This window comes from Dermochelys coriacea, chromosome 26, assembly GCF_009764565.3.
Source record: "Dermochelys coriacea isolate rDerCor1 chromosome 26, rDerCor1.pri.v4, whole genome shotgun sequence".
Lineage (NCBI taxonomy): Eukaryota > Metazoa > Chordata > Testudines > Dermochelyidae > Dermochelys > Dermochelys coriacea.
In genome coordinates this window covers 3521095-3547131 of record NC_050093.1, presented here as the reverse complement: position 1 = coordinate 3547131, position 26037 = coordinate 3521095, and the positions used below count along the sequence as shown (strand labels likewise).

General features: G+C 38.3%; 1 protein-coding gene across 7 annotated transcripts in view; it reads left to right on the top strand.

Annotated features, from left to right (window-relative positions):
- Positions 1 to 26037, top strand: part of UNC5D (unc-5 netrin receptor D) — a 441192-nt gene that overhangs the window by 387785 nt on the left and 27370 nt on the right. For all 7 annotated transcript variants that reach the window (XM_038384983.2, XM_043503014.1, XM_043503013.1 and 4 more), the window contains 4 exons: positions 1148 to 1525; positions 6715 to 6799; positions 22560 to 22728; positions 24056 to 24283. In XM_038384983.2, the coding sequence (XP_038240911.1) occupies positions 1148 to 1525; positions 6715 to 6799; positions 22560 to 22728; positions 24056 to 24283 (860 nt within the window). The remainder of the gene's footprint in view (positions 1 to 1147; positions 1526 to 6714; positions 6800 to 22559; positions 22729 to 24055; positions 24284 to 26037) is intronic.

Below are 26037 nucleotides of genomic sequence, written 5' to 3'. Positions count from 1 at the left end.
TAGACATCTCTTAGCCTCTGAGGCTGGCTTGTTTTAAAGTTTTAACTTGATCTGGCAAGAAGCACAAATCCTTCAATGGACTTTGTACCAGCAGATTCTAGGCACCTGCATATATCCACTTGACTGAGGTTCCATGTGGGCTTGGGATTTTTTTACCTATATAGAGCTCATTGCAAGATAAGAAACTAGATCAGAAAATATTCTGCTTTAACATTTGTGAAGCTCAACAGAATAATTTTCCAGCATCTGTTCTGATTTTATTCTTTGTTATATTGCCTGGATTGCTTTTAAAAGTTTAACTGCAAACAGAAGAGAGAGACACATTATCTTCTAAGAGCAGTTTTTTTATTGTCAATATATGAGATGATATGTTGCAACAAATGATCATTAGATGCCCATGGATATCAAGGGCCGGCTCCTCAGCTGATGTGAGTCAGCATTGCTCCACTAAAGCCAAAGGAGTTAGGCATCCAAAATTTTGTAGTTAATCTAGAGCTGACACCATTGTTTTCCAGACTGGCCACTGAATTAGTACCCTAAAGGAACCTATAATTTGGGCTAAAGTGAATAACACAAGAATTAGTACAACAGCCTTTGCAAAAAGTATATTGTGCATTTCTAGTACAGCGACTTTCATCTCATGATCTTTGAGCACTTTACAAACATTAATTAAGCCTCACAACTCTCCATTTTGTGTAGGAAAATGCTATCCGTTTTTATAGATAGGGAAACCATGGCACAGAAAGGTGAAAGGGGGGATTTTCGAAAGCACCTCACTGACTTATGAACACACGCCTGATTGAAAGTTACTAAGGTGCTTTTGAAAATTCCAGTTAAAGTGACTTGCCCAAGGTCATACAATGAATCAGGTGTCCTAGGTTCTATCCCTGATTTTGCAACTAACACCCAGCCCCCTACTTTAACCACTGGGCCACACTCCAAAATTGTAAGGTACAACATAAAATGGAAAGGTGGATAAACAGACTTTTTCCTGTGTGGGTGTGGAACTCCACCTCCCTCCCCTATTTTTCGATTACTCAGATTAAATCCTGGTATGTAGGCATTTTTCTAGGAACCACTGTGCACATAACAGTTTCTCTTGCATGTCAAATGGTATCTGAGTACTCAATCAATTTCCTTTCATTAGGTAACTCCCTGCTTCTGAACTCATCCATGCAGCCTGACTTGACAGTGAGCAGAACGTACAGCGGACCCATCTGCCTGCAGGACCCCATGGACAAGGAGCTCATGACAGAATCTTCGCTCTTTAATCCCTTGTCAGACATCAAAGTCAAAGTTCAGAGTTCATTCATGGTTTCCCTGGGGGTGACAGAGCGGGCCGACTATCACGGAAAGGCACATTCTGGAACATTTCCCCATGGAAACAACAGAGGCTTTACAACAATCCATGCCAGGAACAAAACTACTTACATTCAGAATCTGTCATCTCTTTCAACAAGAAGTGAGCTGAGAACGACTGGCATTTTTGGCCACCTGGGTGGCCGTTTAGTGATGCCAAACACAGGTAGGTCGATCATTTACTTTTTAAAGCACACAAGAAAGATGTGATTTAAACCCTTTTGCTTTATAGAATATCATGATACAAAGAAGACAGGAGCTCACTTATTGGGAAATGTGAAAACTACAGGAATCTTGTTCGCCCAGAAGACAGTAGTTACTACCAGATCATTTAGTAAGATTACTGCCAGGGCCAAATTCAGAGATGAGGGTTTATTACAGGTTGATAAGTCGGCATTGTTTCTGAGCTGTTATAATCCAACACCTTCTCCTGACTCCTCAGCATGAAACTTATGCCAGTGTTGAAGACTTCCTTTTTTTTCTTACCGGGTTCTTGATCCCACCATAGATCTCCTCTCAGGAGCTCATTGGTGAATCAGGGTATTAGACTCCCCTTTCCAATTTGTCCCTCACAGTCTAATTATATCAACGACTGACCCAGTGAACATTGATGGATATTAGGATGATGCGACTGAAAAATCTGTGGGATATCATAATGATGAGAGACCTTTGAGGAGAGCCACTGTTCTGAATGAAAACTGCTGTGTGTGGCTACACCTGTTGGGTTCTAATTAGTTTGTTGTTTGTTTTTGGGATTTTCCAAGGTTGTTGTTTTTTCCTTCTAACTTAGCTCTGTTGTGAAAGGACATCTCCATAGTACATCACTTCCAAGTTAACTGCTAGCTCAGTACTGGGTTGCGCATCAGAACTTTGCTTAAAATTGAGGGGCTAAATTTGCATTACTAATAGATGAAGTTTGCTTTGTGACTTTTGAGCTTTGTAACTTGGCGTGAGATTCTCGTCTTAGCTCTGCTTGCTTGTTGCTAAAAGGAAATGAAGGTTTTTAAACTTGCAGCCACTGTGTGAAACCAAATTAGAATCAAACAAAGGATATTAAGATTGCATCTCTGCAGCCTATTACACTGTGCCAGTGCATTTATGTGGTGCTGACTACACCTTTTGGTGTTGTGAAATGGAATGTGTGTCAGAACTGGCCTGATGCTACTCTTTCCAGCTAATTGGGCACCTTTTGGATTCTAGTGATCCTAGAGTTGAGATTCACTTTTGACTAGAGTTTGATTTCACTTGACAACTTTTGTTCTGTGCATCCAGGCCTGTCTCTTACTGTTTGTGAATGAAATGCCATTTACAGCCTTCCCCTTTGTATTTCATTGCTGCTTTTTTAAAAAAAGCATCAAAAACATAGTATATTTAGAATAGATTGATAGTAATATGTAATTAAAAGTGATAATATTTAGCCTACAGAAATGCATGATATATTCCAGGCAATTGTTTCTCCATGGAGGATTTGTATGTTCAGGAATGAACATTACTAAGATATCAAGGGAGTGTAGCTATCAAAAGTGATGATGGGCAAAGGAATTCTTATTATGCATCAGATTACTTTAAATAATGCTCATCCCACAAAGCAAATAAATTCAAGGTGTATTTGGTCCATGCAATTTACTTTTCCCCCCTCTACCACTAGGCTGAAATAAAATCTTGCAGACAATTGCAAATCACAGTAGCATCTCAACGATTCACTATTTATCTGAAGGTATGCAAGGATGACATATTGAAAGAATCTGGAATCTATTCTTTTCTCCCTCATTTATGTTGACTTTACAACAGTGTAACTCAATTATGGCCACAGTGGAGTAAATTCCAATTTACACTATTGTAATTAAGAGGAGCATCAGACCATAAGCTGCAATGGCTGTTGTGAATATGAACAAAAAGAAATGAAAATCTCTATAAATCCAGTTTGTTTTTGTAAGTGATTTCTCCATTATGAGTTTCTCCTGATCAAAAGTACTAGCAGATTCAATTTAAAGACAAATGTTTGCCAATGTAGCATTGAATAAAGGTGCTTAAGGAAACCTTAAACAATAATTGAGCTTTGCAAACTATAACGAACTTTACAGATGACAAGATTAATAATATTAATAGATATTTAGGTGGATAACCTGGGGGCAAAGAAGAATGCACAGATAATGTAATTTTTAATAATTGGTTTACTGCAACAGCTTTTTGAGATCTAGCAAAGCTCATTTTAAAGGTTAAGAAAGTCGTGCATGCGTTTGTTATGCAAAAAAATACTAAATAGAGAACCCAGAACAGGTTGTTCTGTTGTCAGATCAAATAAAAGGCTGTCAGGTAGCAGGTGTTTCCCTCCCCTTGCCCAAATCAAAGCTAATTGCTGGAGTGACATGTCAAAATAGAAACTTTTTCTAGGTCATAGAGCGTCAAGATACTAGACAGACACTCTACCTTTTTTACTTCATAATTTGGAGCTCCCTTTTTGATGACACAGATATTCAGCTGCATTCAATCATTGGTTTCAGAGTAGCAGCCATGTTAGTCTGTATCGGCAAAAAAGAAAAGGAGTACTTGTGGCACCTTAGAGACTAACAAATTTATTTGAGCATAAGCTACAGCCTACTTCATGGGATGCATCACTGTGTTCTGATTCCTGTGCTTTTTCTTCTGGGTTGAAAGATGGTAACGGATCTCTGATTGAGGTGAAGCTGTGATAATTTCAGGCCACCTCTGAGCTCTGTGAGTAAGCTCAGACTCAATTTCCATCTCTATCTGAGTGACATTTGACTTTAAGTTTGTGAATGTCAAATACTGTTGTGCACATCCAACAATGTGGTCCTGGCCCTTTCAATTTCTTCCTATCCTATAGGAAGGGTGTGTGTGTGTGTGTGTGTGTGTGTGTGTGTGTGTGTGTTTCACCAGAACTCACTGTTGTCCAAAGGGGTTCATCCTGAAAAGAGGCAGACATTTTTAAATGCTTCATAACTGGGAAATTTCAAAGCACAGAAGGCTCCTAACCTCTATCCACTTTCACGGGGAATTAGCTGCCTAAACTGTACTTGGTGCCTTTGAAAATCCACCCCCTTAAACATATGTGTATTTTCTCAACATCACAAAAGAGCTAACTTCTCTCTATCCCATTCGAATGGAGGAAAATGGTTGCTCTAAAGTGAGCCCTAACTATCAAAGTGTTTGCCTATAACAATACAGGGAGAGCAGTACCTACGGGATTATCACAAACACGGTGTCTGTCCAATGTAATGATGGCTGTGCCTCTCTAGTATTTGATATTAAAACCTAGTTAATAATGAATCTCAGGAGGCTCCAAGCAGGGTTTTTTTAATGTGCCTCATTCTTAGCACAAGTAAAAGAGACTAATGATAACCAGCATGTTACTGAATAATGTTCATAAATTGAAAGCACAAATAACTTATTTTGTAATGAGTTTTGGGCTGCATGACTGTACAGCAGCTCTCAGGCTTACAGGAGCGCAGCTCACGCTGCATCGGTAATGTTATTAGAAGGATGCTGTCTCTTCACTGAAATTATAATCACCAAGTTGTATGCTTTTCTACTCTAGCATTGGTTCTTCTGATGAAAGAGAGGGTGAACGCTTCATTATTTGAGGGGGAGGAAGAAATCCTGAGGTTTTATTTTTGCAAAGGATTTTTTTTGTCATGCGTAACCAGCTCATTTCTTATCATAAACAAGAAGATGCATTAAAGAGAAGAACTGTGCTCTGTGGGCTCTTATCTGTTAGCTGATGTAAAACATTTACTTCAAAGCAATTGCTACAGAGAAAAGAAAGCTCAGGAACTCCACATGAACTGTGGGGCTGAGTTGGGCTGAGCTTCCTTGGCTTTGCAGTGGACTGTATACACCTAGGAAAAAGCTACTGAGGATTTTGAATTTGGATTCTTTCTTTTAAGCTTAATAGCTATACCATCTGACCATACAGGGCATTGCTTTTAAGAATAAAGTCAATGACAGAAGTACATTTCCTAGGGGACTAGATGGCTCTGAGGACTTTTAATGGGATACAGAGTCTTTCACCTTTGTGTGGCTGGAGTTGCATTCAAACCTAATTCAGAAGTGATTGAAAGTTGTTTGAATCTGATGGTTGCATTAAATAAGTCAGTGGTTTTATTATGTCCCCGCTAGGAAATGGGTTTGACACCATCCTCATAACTAGAACTAAACAGAACCTTTGCTGGCAGTCTTGGCAAAGGTCTGAATGAGCCCATGAGACTGAAATCCTCTCGTTTCCTTAAAGGAGTCCTTTCTGTGCAGGTGGCATTGATGGGAGAGTGGGCAAGAAGTCTTTCTGTACCTAGGGACGAAGAGAGTAGTTCAGTCATCAAAGCTATGCATCCTACATCAGTGGTTCTCAAACTTATTTTTTCACGGACCACTCAAAAATTGCTGAGGGTCTCAGTGGACCACTTAATGATCTATCAAAATGTTGTTTGTACTGTTAGCTAACTATTGTAAAGCGCTTTGGATAAAAGCACTATATTTAAAAAAAACCTTAATAATAATAAACATTTTTGTTCTATAAATAAAAGATACAAGTCATATTTTAATATCAGTAGTTTTACCTTTCTAATGCAATGGATGTGCCTTCTCTCCCCCGCTGCAGCAGCCCCCGAGCTGGGGCTGGGAAGGAGGGCTGTCTCTCCCCGGCAGCTGCAGTCCTGGAGCTGTGGGAAGTCGCATCTTTCTCTGGCCGCTGCAGCCCTGCACATCCCAAATTCCCCCCAGCCCCTCTTCTCCCCCCTCTACCCTCTCTCCAAGGCCACAACCTCACCTTACACGTGCATCTTCTCCAGGGTCCTGGCACCTAAGTAGTGGAGCCATGCCTGTGTGGCTCCACTAATTAGGTGGGTGGCCCTTCATTCTCTCATGTGTGGCTGTCCAAGTGGGCATCTTAGAGGAAACTATCCACAGACCACCTGAATGGAGCTCGTGGACCACTGGTGGGCCACGGATTACAGTTTGAGAACCTCTGTCCGACAATATTCACTGGTGCAAAAATTCCTCAAAGTCTGCTCTTTCAAAAACTCATATGATGGCAGGATGCCTGCTCCCTCTTTGTATAAAGCCTAGCCGAGTGAGGACCTGATCCTGATAGGGGCCTTTGGGAAATACTGTAGTACAAACAAACAAACCATTTTAGTAAGATGTATTTCCTTAATTTGATAATGGCACACCCTATATTACCATTTTCAAACAGGTTTTTGCTAGGGTAGTATACATTTCAAGGGGCTATATATCATTCAGAAGCAATTTGTGAGGTTTTTCTTTACGTCCAAAATATTTCCAGAAGCTTTGGATTTGGGAAGTGCAACAATAACCTCTAAATTTGTTCTGTTGTAGGAGTCAGTTTGCTGATACCGCATGGAGCTATCCCCGAAGAGAGCTCATGGGAAATTTATCTTACCATCTGTCAAGGGGAGTCCAGGTGAGAAACCAATAAAAATCACATGGCAATACCATCCCTCCCTCCCTCCCCCCCCAAAAAAAGCATAATCCCAGAAAATACTTTTCTGATAGCCATCATACCAATTATTGGATTATGTGGGCCTCACTCCACCGTCTTTTACCCTGCTATAACTATTCATAGGGATTACTAGGGTAAGCAATAGCACAATCAGGCACTTTGTATGCTACCACTCTGAAAACGCATTCAGTTATGCGTTCTGTTGAAGGACTGGATAACTCAGGGGAACTGGGTTTCTAGTAAGGAATCTTGCACTTCTAGGTTATCAGTCTGATTCTTCCCATTGCTGATGAATAGTTATCACCATCCTATGGACATTCGGTGGCCTATGTGAAATGAATGAATAGGTTCTCATTCAAGTACTTAGTGCATAGGTAGTCCAGTCCCTAACTTATAGATAACTCTGTTCTAGAAGTCACTGTCAGAGTCTGCTCCCTTGTTGGCTGTCTGTGATGACATACTGTCACACTGTCCCAGCAAGAATTGAGTGGACCATGGAAACTGAACTGCCCTTTGACCATTAGAAGTGTGGTCCTTCTGCTTTGCATTTGGCAGGGTGTTTGAAGTGCTTTTGCCCTGCATTATTTCCCTTTTGTGGATAAATGAAGGAGCTGGTTCTCCCAGGCTTTCAGTCCAGCACCATTACAATCACATTAAAAAATTAGAAACAGAAGAAAAAGGAAAGTTGTTACTCGGCTTTTGGTAAGTTCAGGCAGCTGTTTTTTGTACAGTTGTATCATATATCCTGCCAATTTTCTCTGCAACATAAAATGTACCTAACTACTATTTTGTACCTTTTCATAAACGAGGTGGCCATTAGACATGGGGGAAGGTCTGAATTCTGCTATCACCTATGCCAGGAGTAACTATATTGTAACCAGTGGAGTTTCTCCAGATCTACATCAGTGTGAAAGTAGAATTTGACCAAGGGTCTCTTACCTCAGATTAGTTTTCCCCCTTTGTTATGAAGGAAAACGGCCAGAGAAACAGATGGTTTTAGCAGATTTTGATAGCTGTTCCCATAAATGCATTTTCTGTTTCCCAGTGGCTTTAACTTTTCACACAACATGGGTTATAAAGAATCACAGTGCTCTACCAGTCAAAACTTAGCAGAACCTAGAAAATAACTTCTGCCAGACTTAGCACTGCACATCAACAAAATCCATCAGGCTCTGAAATACAACTGTCTGAAAACTTTGCTCTTAAACCAGGAGACTCAGTAGAGTTACAAAGTGAAATTTTACTTAATAGGGTCTGATAACTGAAGTAAGCACACTTAGGTCACAAATGTAGCATATTGTCACAATGCTAGTACAAGGCTTTGAGGGGAGGCAAGTTTGAAGTGGGTAGGGTGCTAGCCCTACCTCTCAACTGTCACTAATTACAGAATAGTCCTTCATTTTTAGAGGCCAAATTTCTTTTATCTCAAATGCAAAATTGTGAAACAAAATAAAATCAGGTCTATGTCAGGAACCCAGTTTACAGTATTGACTTTCTAGGTGATGTTTATTCCAAGTCAAATAATCCTACTACTGCATTATTTTTCTTGTGTGGTTCCTTTTGGGTCCTTGTCCCTCAGCTGAGTCTCAGCAGGGTAATTCTTGAGGGGATATCTGTGACTTGAAGGGGCTTGACAGGAACTGTACTAGTCTTAGGGTGCTTTGCATGTTTCATCCCAGGTTCTCAAACATTCATTAGTTAAAGCTTCTTAGTAAGGCAGACGAGTTTACACGCATTCAAAAGATGGGCAAATTGTGATGGAAAGATAAGACCAAAAATTTCCAAATGTGTCTACTAATTAGAGGTGCCCAACTTGATAAATGTAGGATATGTGGGTGCTCAGCACCTCCGAATATCAGGATTGAGGAGTTTTAGATTGAGTACCCAGAATGAAAGCACTTTTGAAAACTTGTTCCTAAATATCTTGCCTAAAATCATAATGGTGAAAGAAAGACGGGGAGAAAAACACCCACACCCATCCCTGACTCTAAGTTACTCTCTAATCTTTAGACAATACTCAGGGCCTTCTGGACTTTCAACAGCGCTAAGTGTTATCTAACTGCTAGACACTTCCTACCTTTAGTGCCACCACTGTTGCACATGAGAGTTATTTTCCTTTCCACATATTTCCATTTGAGTGTATTTGATATGCACATGAAAAACTGGCATGTTAGTGGGTTGTTTTCTTCCCTTTTTTCTTTATATATTGATTTAGATTTACTCTAGCTTCTTGGGTAAATATAACTTGTCACTTAGTTTCCCCAGTGATGTATTTACTCAAGACAGTTTGTCACAGGAATTCTGGTTAATATATACTACTGAGGTGTATTTTTCTAAATTAAGCAAACTTGATTTTATCATTAAATAATGTTAAGATTAAAGATAAAAATCAGTAAGCCCAGGACACTTAAAATCTTAAATTCAGCCTTTTGCTCCTACTAATAAGCCACAGTATGTATCATTTAAGGGTTTGTTTGCACTTCTGCTGAGTATAACTTTCCTTTTTCTGAGTAGCAGCCGTGTTAGTCTGTATTCGCAAAAAGAAAAGGAGTACTTGTGGCACCTTAAAGACTAACAAATTTGTTAGTCTTTAAGGTGCCACAAGTACTCCTTTTCTTTTTCCTTTTTCTCCTACTGTTTACACTGAGATTCTTTATCTTGTGATCCTGACAAATCTCTGGCTAAGCAGTGTCAGCCTAGTACTTGGGTATGAGATCTCTAAGGTACTGTGGGGAACAGTGGTGGCAGTTTAGGTTTTTATACCCGCTCAAGTCATCTATGCATCACTTTCCTCTCTGAATTAGTGTTGAAACAATGCCCTGACATGTTGCTAGATAAAGCTTTGCTGTAGGAGGGCTTACCTTTCGAAGAATACTAACAAAAAAGGTCCTTGCCATTTATAGTCATTAAAGATACTATGGCAACTTCTTGCAACAATTGGGATGTTAACCCAGCATCCTGACTGATTTAAAACCTGTGTAGTTACATCCTACTGCCTAACTTTCCCTTTCAGTTTCAAGTGTATATAGTATGGTGTGCTCACTGTCCTAAGACTGTTTCATAGAGTTTGTCTATGCTGCTGAGTAGCAATTGTGTTCCACTCCAGCAATGACTACATTTCGGGGTGAGTGCAGTGGTTCCTATAGATCCCTTTTACATTTACCTGTCTTGGACTAGTGGTGAGAGTGCTAAATCCTTTGAGACTGCACTTCCCTTTTGCTTTTCATCCAACAAAGTATTATTTTTAAAACTGAATAGTTTTGCGGATTAAAAGCAGAAGGGACCAGTGTGATCACTGAGTCTGGCCTTCTGTATAACACTGGCCATAGGACTTCCAAGAATTAATTCCAGTTTGACCTAGAAAACATATTTTAGGGAAAAAAATCCGCTCCTGATTTAAACATTTAGAGAACAGACTTTTCAGATGAATGGTCCTAATTTTCCTAGTTCAACCAGTTGATGGGATGTCGTTGCTGTCTATGCTGTTCTTGTGTATGTCCATGCACACACATGTGGACCCAGATCCTCAACTGGTGTTAATTGGCATAGGGGATCTGACCCATGTACTCTAGAGCACAACTGGTTAATTCCATAGAGTAGCTTGATGCTGTTTATATTTCATCATGTAATTTTCTGACTTGTTTTCATATTTTATCATCTGGTCCATTACCATTAAGCACAAATTCTGTTTTCTCAATCTGTGTTACCAAGATCTGTTCTTGGTAACCCAACCCTCCTTCAATCTTTGCCTGAGGCCTCCAACAAATTTCTCTGCTTTAGCTCAGTAGATGTGAGGATTGGATTGATTAGTCTTTCCATCACTACCACTGTACAAGATGCAGTGGGACATTCCAAACAACATTCTTACAGTGTAATTAAATAAGCTCCCACTTATTGCATGTTTCTTTAGCTTCCTTCAACTGTGCTTTCATAATTTAAGTTCCAAACTGAGCTGAACAGACAGGTTGCAGTAATAATTTAGGTGGTGAATTTCAAGCTCTCTTTTTTTTTTTGAGGGGGTGGGGAATGCACCCCCTTCAAAGAGAGGCCAGAAGCAGGCTTATGTACCTCTCTAGCCCTATTTTTAACACTTGAATAGTGGTCCAAGACCGGCCAATTCATAGAGGTTTCTCCCCGTGAAACATTAGTGGAGATGGAGAAGGCTCTTGTGTCCAAGGAAAGGAGCACTTAGTCCCAGATTCCTAAACAAAGCCTTTCTTCTCTTTGTGTGGGGTGATAGACCCTTTATACTGAATATAGGTACAGGAAAAGTGGACAATATTTTAAAAAAAGTGACGTAAAAAAAAAACTATTGCATATAGAGTAAATATTTGGTTACAGGAGTTTAGATAGCTTAATAATTGCAGGTGTTTTTCTTTAAAAGCCAAGAGAAAGAGCTGTCTGTGAATTTTAAAGTCTGGGGATATTTTCTGAAACCCTTTTCTGCTTTTCTCTGATATCTGAACTCCTTTGTGAGAACTTTTATATTCCATCCCCATCTGCTGCCATAGTATTTTCATCATTTTCAATGAAAGATTAAGATACGTGAAGGGAAGGAGGAAAAAAAGCAGCTGTTTCATCTGCAAGGATTCTGCAGAAGTGAATTAAAATGGGTTAATTAAATACAAGTAGCAAATTTTGCCTGCTGTTTTATTTTTGTGGGCAGAAACAGGGGTGGTGAAAACCAGACCAGAAAATTGCCATAGGGAGATTTTTTTTTTAATGCAATCCTATAAAATGAAACAACTGCAAACATTGATTTATTTTTCCATTATAATACAGGCAGTGTTTCCTTTTCAAATAATTGGAACAGTATGGATCCAGCCATCTTAGCTTTGCTGGAATAAAACAGACTAGTTTAGCAGCAGCAGCATCCTGTACTGATATGCAGGAAACCTGATTCTCTTTTGTTGCCCCCTGAGTTTCTTGTTTCCCATGGCAGAAGGAGCTGTAATCTCTGCAGAGTTAATACCGAGTTACAGTTCTGTATCACTTTACTGACCATAAGCATTAAGTAGCCACCTCTCGAGTGAAAGTCATCAGCCATGTGGACAGCTCACTATATAGAAGTGGATGAAAGGTTAAATTATGGGTTCAAGTTAAGGATGTTTGTTTCATTTTCCTTACAAAAGTACTGCTCTGTGTAATCATTTGTGATTCAATAGCAATTCTAGGAAAGTTTCATCCAAAAGACTTGTCTACGTTAGGTGGATGAACAGATGCATCTACTTCTTAAGAATGAGGGGCTGCATTTGGCTCTTTAATGTGTGGTTCCAAGAAGCCATCTGGGGCAGAGGTCATGTAATCTTATGCATTGATTAAGGCAGAGTTTTTTCATTATAATGGACTACTCATCATTACTATCGCCTCCTTTTGTCAGCCCCTTTGGGGAGAAGGTAGACATTAAAAGACATTCAGAATCAGGCCTAGATCTTTTCCCCTGCTCTGTTTCCACTGTTATCATTTAAAAAACAAAACAACAATTTTTTGCCCCATCATCTGTGCAATATACCAATTCTTATCACAAATCATCTGTGTTGGCTGTGAATTGGTATCATACAATCCTCTGGAACGTGAGTCTTGTGCCAAATCTAGAAGAAGAAGAAGAAATCCACATCTTAAAATGTTCGAGTCTTGAAGCACAGTACTCCTGGCCAAATCAGCCATGGAACCAGTGATCTCTCTAAAAGGAGTCCAAGCCAAAGGTATGATGATCACAAATATGTTGTCTGTCACATAGAGCCTCAAGGATGGGGCTGGCTGCTGGGGCTTTATAACGGATGCACCGAAGAGCTCCCTGAGAGGAAAGAAATAAGCAAGCTTGCTCTCAAAACACCCTACTTCCTTTGATGCTGGCAAAATGCATTGGATATTGATTTCTTAGAAAGTAACCAAAACCTTTTTGATTCAGGCCCTAGCGAGAATTAGAGTGAAACATCTCTTGCCTCCTTGCTTAATTCTCTCTCTTTAAACGTGCTTAAGCCGCTAACACTGAGCAGGAGCCATACTGTTTAAAAAAAAAAAAGCCAGCAATCTGGTGGCTTGCTCCCTGAACCAAAAAGCCACCTCACTGGAGGAGGGGGTGTTATGATTAAAACATAGGTAAGAGTCCAGTTTCACTGTGCAATGTAGACATACCCTGGGAAATAATGAATCCTTTCTCCTATTCTTTGTCTGTCTTGTCCATTTAGACTTTAAGCTCTTTGGGGCAGGGACTGCCTCCTACTGGGATCCTAACAGAATAGGGGTCTGGTTAGGGTTGCCAACTGTGGCTGAAGCTATTCTGGGAGATTTCCCCCCCCCCCACAACATGACATGATGTCATTTTCTTAAAATATCCTAGTAAAATTTCCTGGATTGCTTTCAATATTCACCAGGAGATCTATGTCCATTCTGGGAGACTGCAGGCCAACCCTGGAGGGTTGGCAACCCTAGGTCCAGTCTCAGGTGGAACCTCTTTGTACTACTGCAATACAAATAATAAATTATTTGCATTCAGAAGCGAAAGACTGATCTATACAGACTACTTGTTTTTCCATGCAAAGAGTTTGCACACACTTAAAGGATAAATAATAGATCTATTAGGAGCAGCATAAGTTTCCTTTACCCTTACTTTTGGGAATAGCCAGTGATGTGCCAGAGTCCTCCTCAGCAGTAATGTTTAAGGATTGGAAGTGAATCTGTAGGACTGGAAAGCCAGATGTAGTGGGATAGTCTGGATCATAAGGAATAACAGGACTTCTTAGCAGATAATGAAATTTGGCAGTGCTGTGAGTATTTTGGCAAGAGACTGATGGAAATCCAGGACCCAGGTTTTTTTAAGGGGGAGTTTCAGTGGGGAATGGGATTTCAAAGTGGTTTTTGACTACTTTATATGATAGGTTCACTCTTACTGAGGGGTTTACACAACAACCTCTAAGCCCCTCTCAAAAAAGAAGCAAGATGAGCATGTTAGGTCACAAAATGCTAAACAGTATTTCATTAGTAGTGACAGCAGCTCCGTACATCAGAGCACAGAAATGATTTAAGAATCCCTTATCAACTGTAAGATTTTGACTAGAAATTGTGCTTGCTTTCACAGCAGCTGATTCCTGAACCCCACACACTCTTCACAGCTGTTCATGCAGAGGGTTTGGGGGGAGAGGAGAGTTTGTGTGGTCCTCTTGTCTCTCACATATTAATACTCCAAAACAACCTGCTGCCAACAATGAGCCCGGAGAGATTTTAAAGAAAAATAAGTAAAAATTACATGCTGGAATTCAATTCAACTAAAAACTGAAACTAATGAATACAGCTATTCAGCTCTGTTGAGGGACTGAATGTGACATGCCATGTAAAACCAATCCACTCATTCACCAAGACTAACATCCTACCTGCAGAAGTGGCCAGTACCTGACATGCATGGGGAATATGACATGCAAGGAGCAAATCTTTTGTGATGATTTCACAACCTGAAGCATGAGACTTCAAACTCTCAGCATAGTGAAAGGAGTGGGATCTACTGGTTATAGGGGGGCCCCTCAAGACTCCTGTGTTCTATTCTCAGCTCTGCAATAGGTTCACTTTTGAAGAGTTGGGCAAATTTGCTATACCTCCCAATTTCTATGACTTAATTAATGCATGTAAAGTACTATGAGATGCTCAGCTGGAAGGTTCTATCAAAGTACAAAATATTGTTAGCCTACAATTATCCAGATTAGAGTAACAGAAAGTTACTCAACACAGAATATAGGCTAAATACAAACAATAGGGCTAACCCAATTATTATTGGGGCAGATTCTGCCCCCAAGTGTTCAAATCTTGTCTGGTCACAATTTTCTTAGGTTTCTCTGTTTTTATTTTTAAACAAACTTTATCCCTCTGACAGTCCAAATTGCTATAATTTTAACATTCATATTTCATATTACGATCAGTGTGGTATTAAAAGTGATGAGAATAGCCCAAATGAGTCTTAATTAAAGATGCACCTGAAAAGATAACCATGACTTGTGTTCACGAAGAGGTTTGAATAACATGAACTTTCCTTCACTAAGGGGAAAACCACTGGTTCACAAATCCGATTGCATTTTGAAAAGGGTCTCCACATAGTGTAATTAGGCCTTATTAGTGTGGGTCCTTTCATTTATTGCCAGTTCTTCTGGAAGAAATAGCAAATCCTATTAAGGTGATTTATCATAAACATCATTTCCACTCCAGTTAATTGCAGCATAGTTAAAGTAGTAAATGTGAGAACTTCTCACCTGTTGAACCAGAACTCTGTGCTTCAAAATACGGCTGAGTGATATGGGACCCAGTAACTACTGCATTATCTTAGTTGTAGCAAATACAAAATGGTTTTCATTTAAATTGTCATTTCCTCAAATGAAGTGGCTGGTTCCACATAGAAAATGGGGCACATAAATGAATACCATGGTGTGTGCTCAGATTAGAGATGGATGTATCACATACAAATATAAGGAGGAAATATGATCACTCACTGCACAGTACTGGAGTTTTGAGACATTCCTTTCCTGGCAGGGCAGTGGACTTGTGTTTTAAGTGTTCATAGAATTCTCCCAACAAAGCAGGAAACATTTGGCAGGAGTAATAGAATTTTAAGGCACAGAGCTATGTATACACAAGTCTAGTGGCCCATACCTGAATTGCCCACCTTTCTCGAACAATGCTCAGTCTGACTCTAAAGACACTTGGAGGTGAAAATATATGTAAGGTCTCAGTATCCCAACATAAGTGTATCTGTCTATGTTAGGTACTGGTATAGTTTCCATTACCATATTATCTGAGTATATCTGGCCTGTATCACTTAAAATAAAATATCCTGTACAGGTCAGGTCAGCTCCTTAGATTGTGAACTCAGAGCAGGGGCCACTGTTCCTTAAATGTTTGGAAAATTATTAGCAAGTTGTGGGTGCTACCATAAGTAGTAATATACTTAAATACATTTTTACGTGTTTGAAAAAGTGTAAATTAAACTATTGGTGCTAAAGCTGCACTGTTTCCAGAAACACCACCCATATATATGCTTATAGATATCCCAGACTGTCACAGTTTGGAGTAGAATGAATTCAAATGAGGTCATAATATGAAGGTAGAGGAGGAAAAGAACTGATTGAAAAGATTAGAAGAAGAAAAGTGGCGGAGGGAAAATTCCAGGATTCAAGGTTCTATTTGCCTATTTCTCTCTCTGACATTCTGGTTTGATTGCATTCCAACAGAAATGTGATGATTCCATGATAATCAAATGCAGTAACCCACACTGCATGAAAAACTGAATGTATTTCAAATATTCATTGAATTGTTACTTCCTAACCTCCATTTAAGGTATGGACACTGCTTTACACTGTGTATATAAACTGGCCATTTTAAAATTGATTTGCATGTAGTTTTTAAGCATCTAATTTGTTAAATCAATTAATTCTCCATAAATGTGTGAGAAGACAGATTAATTCAGATTTAGATATATGTAACATGCAATATTTCTGTTGACTTGTGTTAATGTAGAACTTGACACTAAAAACTGGTTAATGTAACTTTACACTAAATGGGCAAAATTCCTCACCCCCTACCACATTGATTGGCCCCAAAACAATAAATCATCACACTTCTGTTGTAAAGGAAACAGTGCATGTGACTGCATATTGCATATATTTTGCTGTTTGTTGAATTTGTCAAAATGTTCATTTTTAAATGGATTTTTTTAAATAATTCATTTACGTCTCTTTTTTTTTAAACCAGTTCTGTTTATATTTAACGGCTTGTGTGTGTGTATATATACATATACATATACATATATGTATATGTATATGTATGTGTGTGTGTATATATATAATACACACACATATATGTGTGTGTGTGTATATATATATATAAAAGCATATTTATGAGTCTGAAGTAACATGAAAGTTAGCATTCCTGTCACCCAGAGACTGGATTACCATGGGAAATCCAGATTCAAGGCACAGATCTTGGCCCTCCATTACAGAGCTGGAGCTCTTTGGCTTCCTTTCTCTAGGCACTATGGTTCATTCAGATCCAAGATGTTGTCAGCTCTGTTACCTTTACATATCACATTGATTGCTGGTCTGCTTTTAACCAGTAACAATAAAATAGAAAAACGGGAGTCGTCAAGCATAATGCCTCTTCTCTCCTACTCCACTAACATACCCTGCATCCAACCACACGGAGTTAAAGCAAAGAACCTGCTAGGGCTTGAGGGTGTGTCTTTAGCACCACTCCCATCTTTCTGGTTTCAATGCTTTGCAATGTGTATGGGGAGAAGAACATCTGGTCTGTAGCCCCTGCTGATGATCTGCCTTCCCACTAGAAGATACCTGAGCAGCCACTTCTACAGCCAACATGAACCATGCTTTTACTGGGCACCAATTCTTCTCTTGGAAGGTAGATCCTCTCCATAATATCCTCACACTGACTTTAAGCCTAGAAGCCAGATCTCCCAGCTCTGTAGCTTGGAGATTGAAATACAGACTATTAGTTTTTGTAATAGGAAATCTTAAAAACTGTCCCCCCCACACACACACCCTGTGGGCAATAATTCAAAACATGGCAGCAGCAGATTCAGTGATAGAGCACTAGAATGGCAGTCACAGGGGATGGGCCACAAACAAGCAGGCAGAAGTACTGGGAATGACTTGGCTGATTGTACTCACTGGGGTGAATGCTTGGACAATGTAGCTAGGCTTGAAAGGATTAGATTTTTCAATAAATGTTGGTTAAAGTCGATTTCACCAAACACACATTAACTGATGAAAAAATATTTCCTTCAATAATAATCAAAATGTACAGATAGGCGAAGTAAAAAATTACTTTAGTATGTAATAGGGTTTGTATATTTTGGCATGTGATGTTGGCAGATATCCTTATCTCAAAGTAGTTTGTTTAAACTGTTATAAAAGTAACTTTCCATATTGCAATGTCAACTATTCAATCATTATTAACTGACCCCCCATAATTTCTCGCAATTGTGAAAATTTAAATGGATTAAAAAAATTCTTAAGACATAATTTGGTGCAACGGTGAAAATTACATCAATAAAAATGAAAATATACTTAAAATAAACATTATCCATTGAAATGATTTAAAAAATTAGAAATCAGTTTCTGCCAAGTCTAAATGTAGCCACTGAGGAAGGCATGCTGGTAAAATAAAATTAAAGGCTAGATCCTCAGCTGTGCTCAATGTCTTTTTCAGGTTGTAAAGAATGTGATAATCACACACCATTGGCTTATTTATGTAGAGTTATTGCAGGGCCTGGAAGAACAGTGGCAAAAATTACTGTTAAATTTCTCTCTGGGGTATCTATGGTTGCTTCCTCTGTAGGTGGAATTTGGGAGTCTACCCACTCCTGGGAGTCATCTTTTCCTTCAATTGTATTTCTTAGGGCCAATTTCTGCCTCACTTCTGATCTGCTTGTGTGTGTGTGCCATTAGAATATGGTGTTCTGTATCAAGTATTTAGCATATTAAAATTATCTTTATACTGCGGATAGGCATGTTGTTCCAAAAGCTGGGCTAGAAAGGTGATGAGACCAGCATTAATCTACCCTACAGCTATGTTAGAATAAGAGGAAAATATTATACTGCAGTTATGTACCACAGCATAGAAAGAGATTTCTTTATTTATGAATTAATATGAGCAGAAACACATTGTGCAATGTTTGAAGACTCGGAAAATGTTGTCCAGTGTAGTTGGCAGAGCCAGGCATTGTGAGTGAGGACTCCAGAGTTCTCTCTTGCTCTACCACAATTAAGCCACAATAGATCATTTCTCTTCACCATGCATAGTTGTTTTTACACCAGTGCAGACTGGGTGGTAAGATGCTAACAGATGAGAATAGTAGCACAGTGAACTAACTTTTAATCATTGCCTGGAACCCAGTGTCATCATTTATACCAATGCAATCAGACTGTTAGCGTCAAATGTTGGATGCCTCTGTTTTTGATGCCCAACATGAAACACTTTTTTGCCTGATTTCCAGAGGTGCTGAGCTCCGAATGACTTTATTTGGAGTTCTGTGTGCACAGTGCCCCTGGAAAATCAGTATCAATATTGGGAAATCAAAAACTGATTCACCCAAAATTTGAGGCCACCTCTTTCAATTTCAGTCTTAATCTCTCTGTGCCTTCTGTAAAATGGGAAGGAATAACATTTGCTTCATATGGACTTTGTGAACATTGAATGATGCTTCACAAAGTATTTGATTTCCTCTGACACCTATCATATGAAGATTATATAGTATTAATATGAAATAGACAAAATGCAAGTTCATTTCTTTGCCCTAGTAATTGCTGCTTTGTTGTTGGGGTTTTTTTTGTTTTGTTTTTTGTTTTGCTTTGTTTTGGGTTTTTTTTTTTTTAGTTTCACAGAATTGAGCCAAACCTTGCTTTATTTTGTAGGGATTTGTAAAATTAAAAAATTGTTCTATTTTCAGCAAAAAGATATTCTTTATTTTAGAAAGGAAATGACATTTTTCAAATTTTGAAATTTTAGTTTGATGATCAAATTTGATCTTAAAATATGGAAATTCCAAATTTGTAATTGAGATGCCCCCCCCATAAAACAAAAACAAACAAAAAACTCACAACCAAAAATCCACTATTTCCTCTGAACTGTGCAAAAGACAGTATACTGTAGAATAAAATAGCCATTTTTTTCATGTAGTTTCACAGAGAATAATTTCCTATTTGTGCAGAGCTCCATTGCCTATTTCTCTTTCCTTTACTGGAAATCTGTGAAACTCTTGATTTTGATGGATTTGGAAGGATTAGATCTGGTTACTGATTTGTTTACTATGCACCCAAGGGAATTTTAAATACCTGCATCTTGTAATGTTTCCTTCTCTGCCTTGCTTAATAAATAGCCCTGAAATGCATCAGATTCCTAATATCTTGCCAGTTATTATAGAAAAGACTCCTGCTATTTGCAGTAAGTGTGAAAGTTCATCTAATTAGTTGATTTCAGTTCATTTGGCATTAAATAATTCCCAAAATTCCCATGTTTGTACAATATGTGCAACAGGGGGAATGAATCTCTGAAAGCAATTAAATTGCTTGTTTCAGAAGAGCTTGTCATTGGTCATTCACACACATCCCTACTATTAGTCAGCTATTACACTGAGCCACAGTGACCATGGAAGGCTGCTAGTGACTATTATTGAGGTTATTCTGTTTCAGTGACAGTTTACTTCTTTGGGGGGAGTTTTAGGCCACAGGTGCATTGTCCCAGTCCATTTCACATCATCCTCCGGACAGACGTTTTCCTTTCTTTTTGGGAGAGTGTTTTGTTTTCTTCTTGACACTTCAAAAATGTGACTTATTGGGAATCCTCACCGGTAGCATGACTAAAACTCTCAATTCACAGCCCCTGAGGGTAAATGTAGTGTTGTTTGCAGCTTAACCTGTATTTTGTTCCCACGATGGGAGATGAATTGTCCAACTTTGTCCTGGAGGTAACTTTGGCAAACTCCCTCCTCTCATCCCCCGCCCCCCATGCACCTGTATTTTGTGCATTTGTCAGCAGCATCCATTTGGCATAGAGGGCAGGAGTTGAAGGATGTGTGCCTGTTGTGAGTGAGATAGGAGAAAGATGCACCTACCAAGTTAAATAACTAGGGTTTAATTCATTCTCTGGAAATACGGTATTGTTATCACTTCCTGCAGCAGCATCAAAATGGAGATAAGGAGATAAAATGCACCAGTCGTTCCTGAGTTACAGTAGAGAAGGGAGTAATAATTGAACAACTTACCCAAAATAAATAAATAGCAGTTTGTCTTGAAGGTTTCTAATAATTCCAAGACCATTTCTATGAATTTGCAAGAAAGTCAGTGCATCTTTTATGAAAGTTGTTTATGAATGAAGTTTTGTGCTGTAGAGAGAGGTTTCTTCACAGTACTCTTAGGTTTATTTATTTATCTGTTTAAATCAGATGTGATTGGTAAAGGGTAGCATGCCTTGCTGCTTGATTTCATTTATTTAATTTTTCAAATGCTTCTTTATTACTTTGAAAGTAAATAAGTATTTTCTCAAATATTTCAATTTATTTATTTTCCTAGTAGTGAATATTTGTAAATCATTTGTGATTCTTGAAAAAACGTAGTAATCACAAGCATAATTAAAGCACTTTAGATTAATACATTTTGAGAGTCTGGGTTGCTTCTGAACCATTCATTTGGAATACTTGCTATGACCTTAATCCAGCAAAACCCTTAAGCATATGCTTATTTTTAAATTCAGTGGGGCTACTGACATATGGAACATTAAGCTTGTGCTTAAATGCTTTACTGAAGCTGGGCCTATTTGTGTTGTGTTATTGGTGATCAAAGCCACTTGGTGGTGGTGGGTTTCTGCTTCCTGATTGGATGACAGACTTTATACAGAGGAGAATGGCAGACGTACCGAATTATGCACTGCTTGCTTGACTTTTTAGGTAAACAAATGTAACGATTTCTCAACTCTGGGGATTCATGAACACTTTCACAAATAATTGTGAACAATTATTATTATGACTGTTGTAACAGCAGAGCAGAATCAGCCTATTTATTTGTGAATATATTTGTATACCCAGTTTTTTTCCATTTAAGCTTGATCCTTCAAACACTTGAGCACATATCTAAGTTTATTCATGTGAGTAGTCTAATTGACATTACTTAGATTGTCAACTGTTTGGGGGTAGGGACCCTCCTTTTGTTCTGTGTTTGTACAGTGGTCATTGACCAGGGCTCCTGTGTGCTCCAATGATATAAATAATAATAAAAATCATGAGTAAGGTTATGCACATGATGCCAATTCTTTCCTGACTTATGTCTGTGCAACATCACTGTCTTCAATTCTCTGGGCAGATTTTGACCACCAATTATGATAACATTAGTAATAAAAACACAATTTACAAGGTTGAGTCATGGACCCAAAATACAGTTCTCAGATAAAATAAAGACAGGGCATAACATTTTAAACAATGTCATTTTTGTCTAAAAATTGAATCGGACCCTTTCTATCACTTCAATGTCATTGTTTTGCATATGTGTTTACAATACAGAAAGTGAGGGAAAATTGATTTGTGTGGGATGGAGTTAAATTTAGCTCTGAATGGATGAGCAGGGAAAGAGATTCGTATCAGATACTGTATATTTATAACTTAATGTCTGCTATCTCTCTATTACCTATTTTGTTCTATTGGCAGAATATAAATGTGTTCTCAAACCAGGGAAATCGTACTCAATCTGGGAAAGTTTGAGAGAGGCTGTATTTTTACACCATAATTTGTTTTATCTTTACTACTATGAAAATATTGTTGATGACAAGAAAAGAATTAGATGGTGATATTGCCAGCTGGTGCATAAAATAGGCCTTACTTACATAGAGTAATATTAATGTTGTATTTGATTTATTCAAATAGAAAAGTATTTAAAGAAACAAAATACTGAACTGACCAGTGGAGGATAGCTTATATGTGACCTAATAAGTATCTTTCACATCCAGCTTCAGATTCTATACTGAAATTAGCACAGCAGTTGGCTTTCCGTTTTGTCTGTGTGGCAGATGGATGAGGCACTCAGATTTTGGCTACAAGTATTTTAAATATTTGTGTATTGCAGTTAACATAAATTAATTCCATTTTGATAAAAAAAATGCTAGAAAAGTTTTCATTCCTTTTAAAAAATACTTTGAGATTTTTTTCCCTTCTAATATTTATTGACACGTTAAGTCTACAGTCGGAAGGCACAGAAGTTCTTCTTGGTCCAGAAGTCACATGTGGCCCTCCAGATGTGACTGTCACCACTCCTTTTGCCTTGACTATACCGCATTGCGCAGAAGTAAATTCTGAACATTGGAATATTCACTTGAAAAAAAGAACACAACAAGGGAAATGGGAGGTAAGTTTAAACTGCCCCTCTCCAAAGACCCTACTGGCGACAAAAATATAAGATACATCCATCCAGGCTGAACTTAGAGCTAGTCAAATGGGGATGGTGGGAAGAGATGAATCCAGATGTTTTTAAAATCATTTTACCCCACTGCAATTCAAAACTGATGAAAAATGTCACTGCAATTTATGATCTTGTCTCAGTCATATGATTTAGGTTTAGCTCATGAAAGCTTATGCTCAAATAAATTTTAGTCTCTAAGGTGCCACAAGTACTCCTCTTCTTATGACAGGTAAAGTTTTGCCCAACTGTTGTGTCTGCTGTTTCTAAGCCATTAAGAAATTCAAGTAGGTCTAAACTCTGCTAGGAGACCCACCCATAGCTAAACCTGACCAGCTGGGCAAAACTTTACCATGATGGAAAGAAAGGTAAGGAATTCCTTAAGAACCAAAGCATGAAGCTTAATATTTTTACATTTCTAGAGTAATCTTCTTGGACCTACATATTTCATGCCATTTTATATTCCATTTAATTGGTTGCCTCATTGGATTAACCTATATCAGTAATGTTTATTATATGCTGCATAAAGTAGTTCCCATTTTCAGTTCAAAAGCTTTCAAAGTATCAGTCAATTCAATTGAATTTTCCCATTTTTCCTTAGGCTGTGGGAAAGCCCAACAGTAAAACCATCCATGACTTTCTTAACCTTGTCTGCCTGCCCCTCCCCAAGGATTTTATCCCATTTGTTGCACTTCTCTGTCTCATTTCAAGTTCAGCATAGTTCTTCTATACTTGATGCTGTTGCATTCAATACTCAGTCAGTTCCATCAGCACTGGTTGCCAGTATTCAAGGACTATTGAGGAAAAATGAATTATTGTAGTGCAAATTCCCCAAACCATTTATCTAATGACAATACAACACGGCAAAAGAGTATGTGAAGACATAACGTTGTATTTTTTTGGATCAGAATAAACATTATCTTGATAGTTGCTATAAGAGGATGTTAGCTGCAGACTGTTTTTCAAGGTTTGCTTATGACTTCCTTCTTCAAGGTAATTTCTTAACCTGACATTAGGAAAAATTAGCTAGAAATCCAAGAACACTTAAGAAGATGCTAAAATTGCTTATGCATCATTATTATTATTATGCACACAATGGATTCTGCACAATATATAGTCATAAGTGCTGCTGCTGACTCAGGGCTAGACTGCGAATACTTGAATAAGTATTTTATGTTTCAAACAAATTAGAAAAAATGAAAAGAAACTAACAGAAATGTCACGGTACCTGTTCTAAAAAGCCTTCTGATTTTGAAATATGATTTTCATTATATAGGAAGTGATGTCCATGGAAGAGGAAACTACTTCCTGCTACTGTCTGTTGGATCCTTATGCCTGTCACATTCTCTTAGACCGCTTTGGAACTTACGCGCTTGCTGGGGAACCCGTCTCTGACTGCGCAGTTAAACAGCTGAAAGTGGCAGTGTTTGGCTGCATGTCTTGCAATTCGCTGGATTACAGTCTGAGAGTGTACTGTATGGACAACACCCCTTGTGCATTTCAGGTAAATTATTTCAACTCATGAATTATATTGTAGTTATTTTTCTACAGAATTGTTGTTTATTATTTGTATTACTGTTGCATCTTAAACCTCTAGTCATGGCCGTTGTGCTCGGCCCTACAAAAACATAGAACAAAAAGATGGTTCCTGCCCCATGGAGCTTTATGCTGCCACTCATCATATGTGATTTAGTTCACTGGCGAGGTCACTGGACTGGAGCTCCGGAGACCAGGATGCTACTCCTGGCCCATCCACTGACCTGCAGTGTGTCTTTGCTCCACAGCACTTAAAGTGTGAGAGAGGAAACAGAGGCACAGAGGCATGAAGTGATTTGCCCAGAGACTCTCTTTCATTATGCATTTGCACTGCACCAAGTACAATGGGGTGTTACTGTGATACAGATACTAAAATATCAGTTACTTACCCTGTGATGGGTAATATTTATCAGGGTCATTAACCTTTACGTTCTCATAAGTCATTTCTCCCTTTTTTTGAATTGCAGCCAGAATTGGTAGGTGTTTTTTTTTTTACCCTTTCCATAAGAGTTGCACAATAATTGTGCATAATATCTTTTAAAAACCTCAAATGGAACCTTGTGGTAGTTAATCAAAATTAATATGATTTTTTTCACATGGTGTTTCTGTAAAAATTGCCTTATTTGGAGTTTGTCATGGCTGCAGCTGTAATAAAACACTTGTCTTCGGGAATAGAGATGAAGACAGTTGAGACAGCTGATTTTTTTTTTCCCATTCCTATTTTACATCACAGAAACATGGCACTCTTAATAAAGCACACTCTAATATCATTATGTTTTTAATAAAAGGAAAGCTAGTGGTAGCTAGAGAAGTATGGTAGCTCTGCACTCACTGCTGAAAGATGGATGGTATGTACAACTAATGTCTAGTAATATTTGTCTTGGTAAATCTGGATGAAATTCTAAGGCCCCAATTCTGACCTTGCATACAAAGGCACATATACATATCCCTAACTTGCATTGGGTCAGAAACTGAGCTGGTATAAATCTGTGTAGTCGATTGACTTCAATGGAGCTACATGAATTTTAATCAGCTACAGAGTCTGTCCCATTGTTGTGTGCATGTATGCCATAATAATGAATGTTCAAAACAGTAATACTACAGGGCTTCAAAGCACTTTAGCAAGCAGAAATTCCAGATATCAGTATTCTGCAACATAGGAACTGTGAAAATGGCACATACGGGAAAACCAGAAACAAGTTTGTCTTATCCAGAGCAAAAGCAACCTACTACTGTTTTTTTCAGACTCGTTCTTATAGCATGCTATTCTCTTGCTGAATGATTCATCCAGCCTGCACTTTATTGAAAGAAAAACAAACAAAAAAGCTTGATTTAATTGGACCATTTTGGTTCAAAAATTACTGCTGCATTCAGAAAAAAAACAAAGACGACGACTAGAGGGTTTTTCCCCTCTAATGTTAATGAAAATAAATAAATAAGACATGTCTATTTATATTTTAGAATTTGATATTTTTAAAAAAATGTGTTTTAAGAATAATTACCATTTTTTTCCAGTTATAGAAACCGGCACACGTTGTCTGTACATAATAAGACTATTACATATTTATGAAATTCTATTTTCTCTATAAATATCCTATGTCAGTTCAGTGCCAGCTTCCTTTTAAATACAGAAATTGAGTAATTATCAGAAAAAATGTCAGCAATAGATAAATAGAAGTGCTGGTCTGAGTCAGGACTAATGGGTTCTGTGCTCATTTGTAG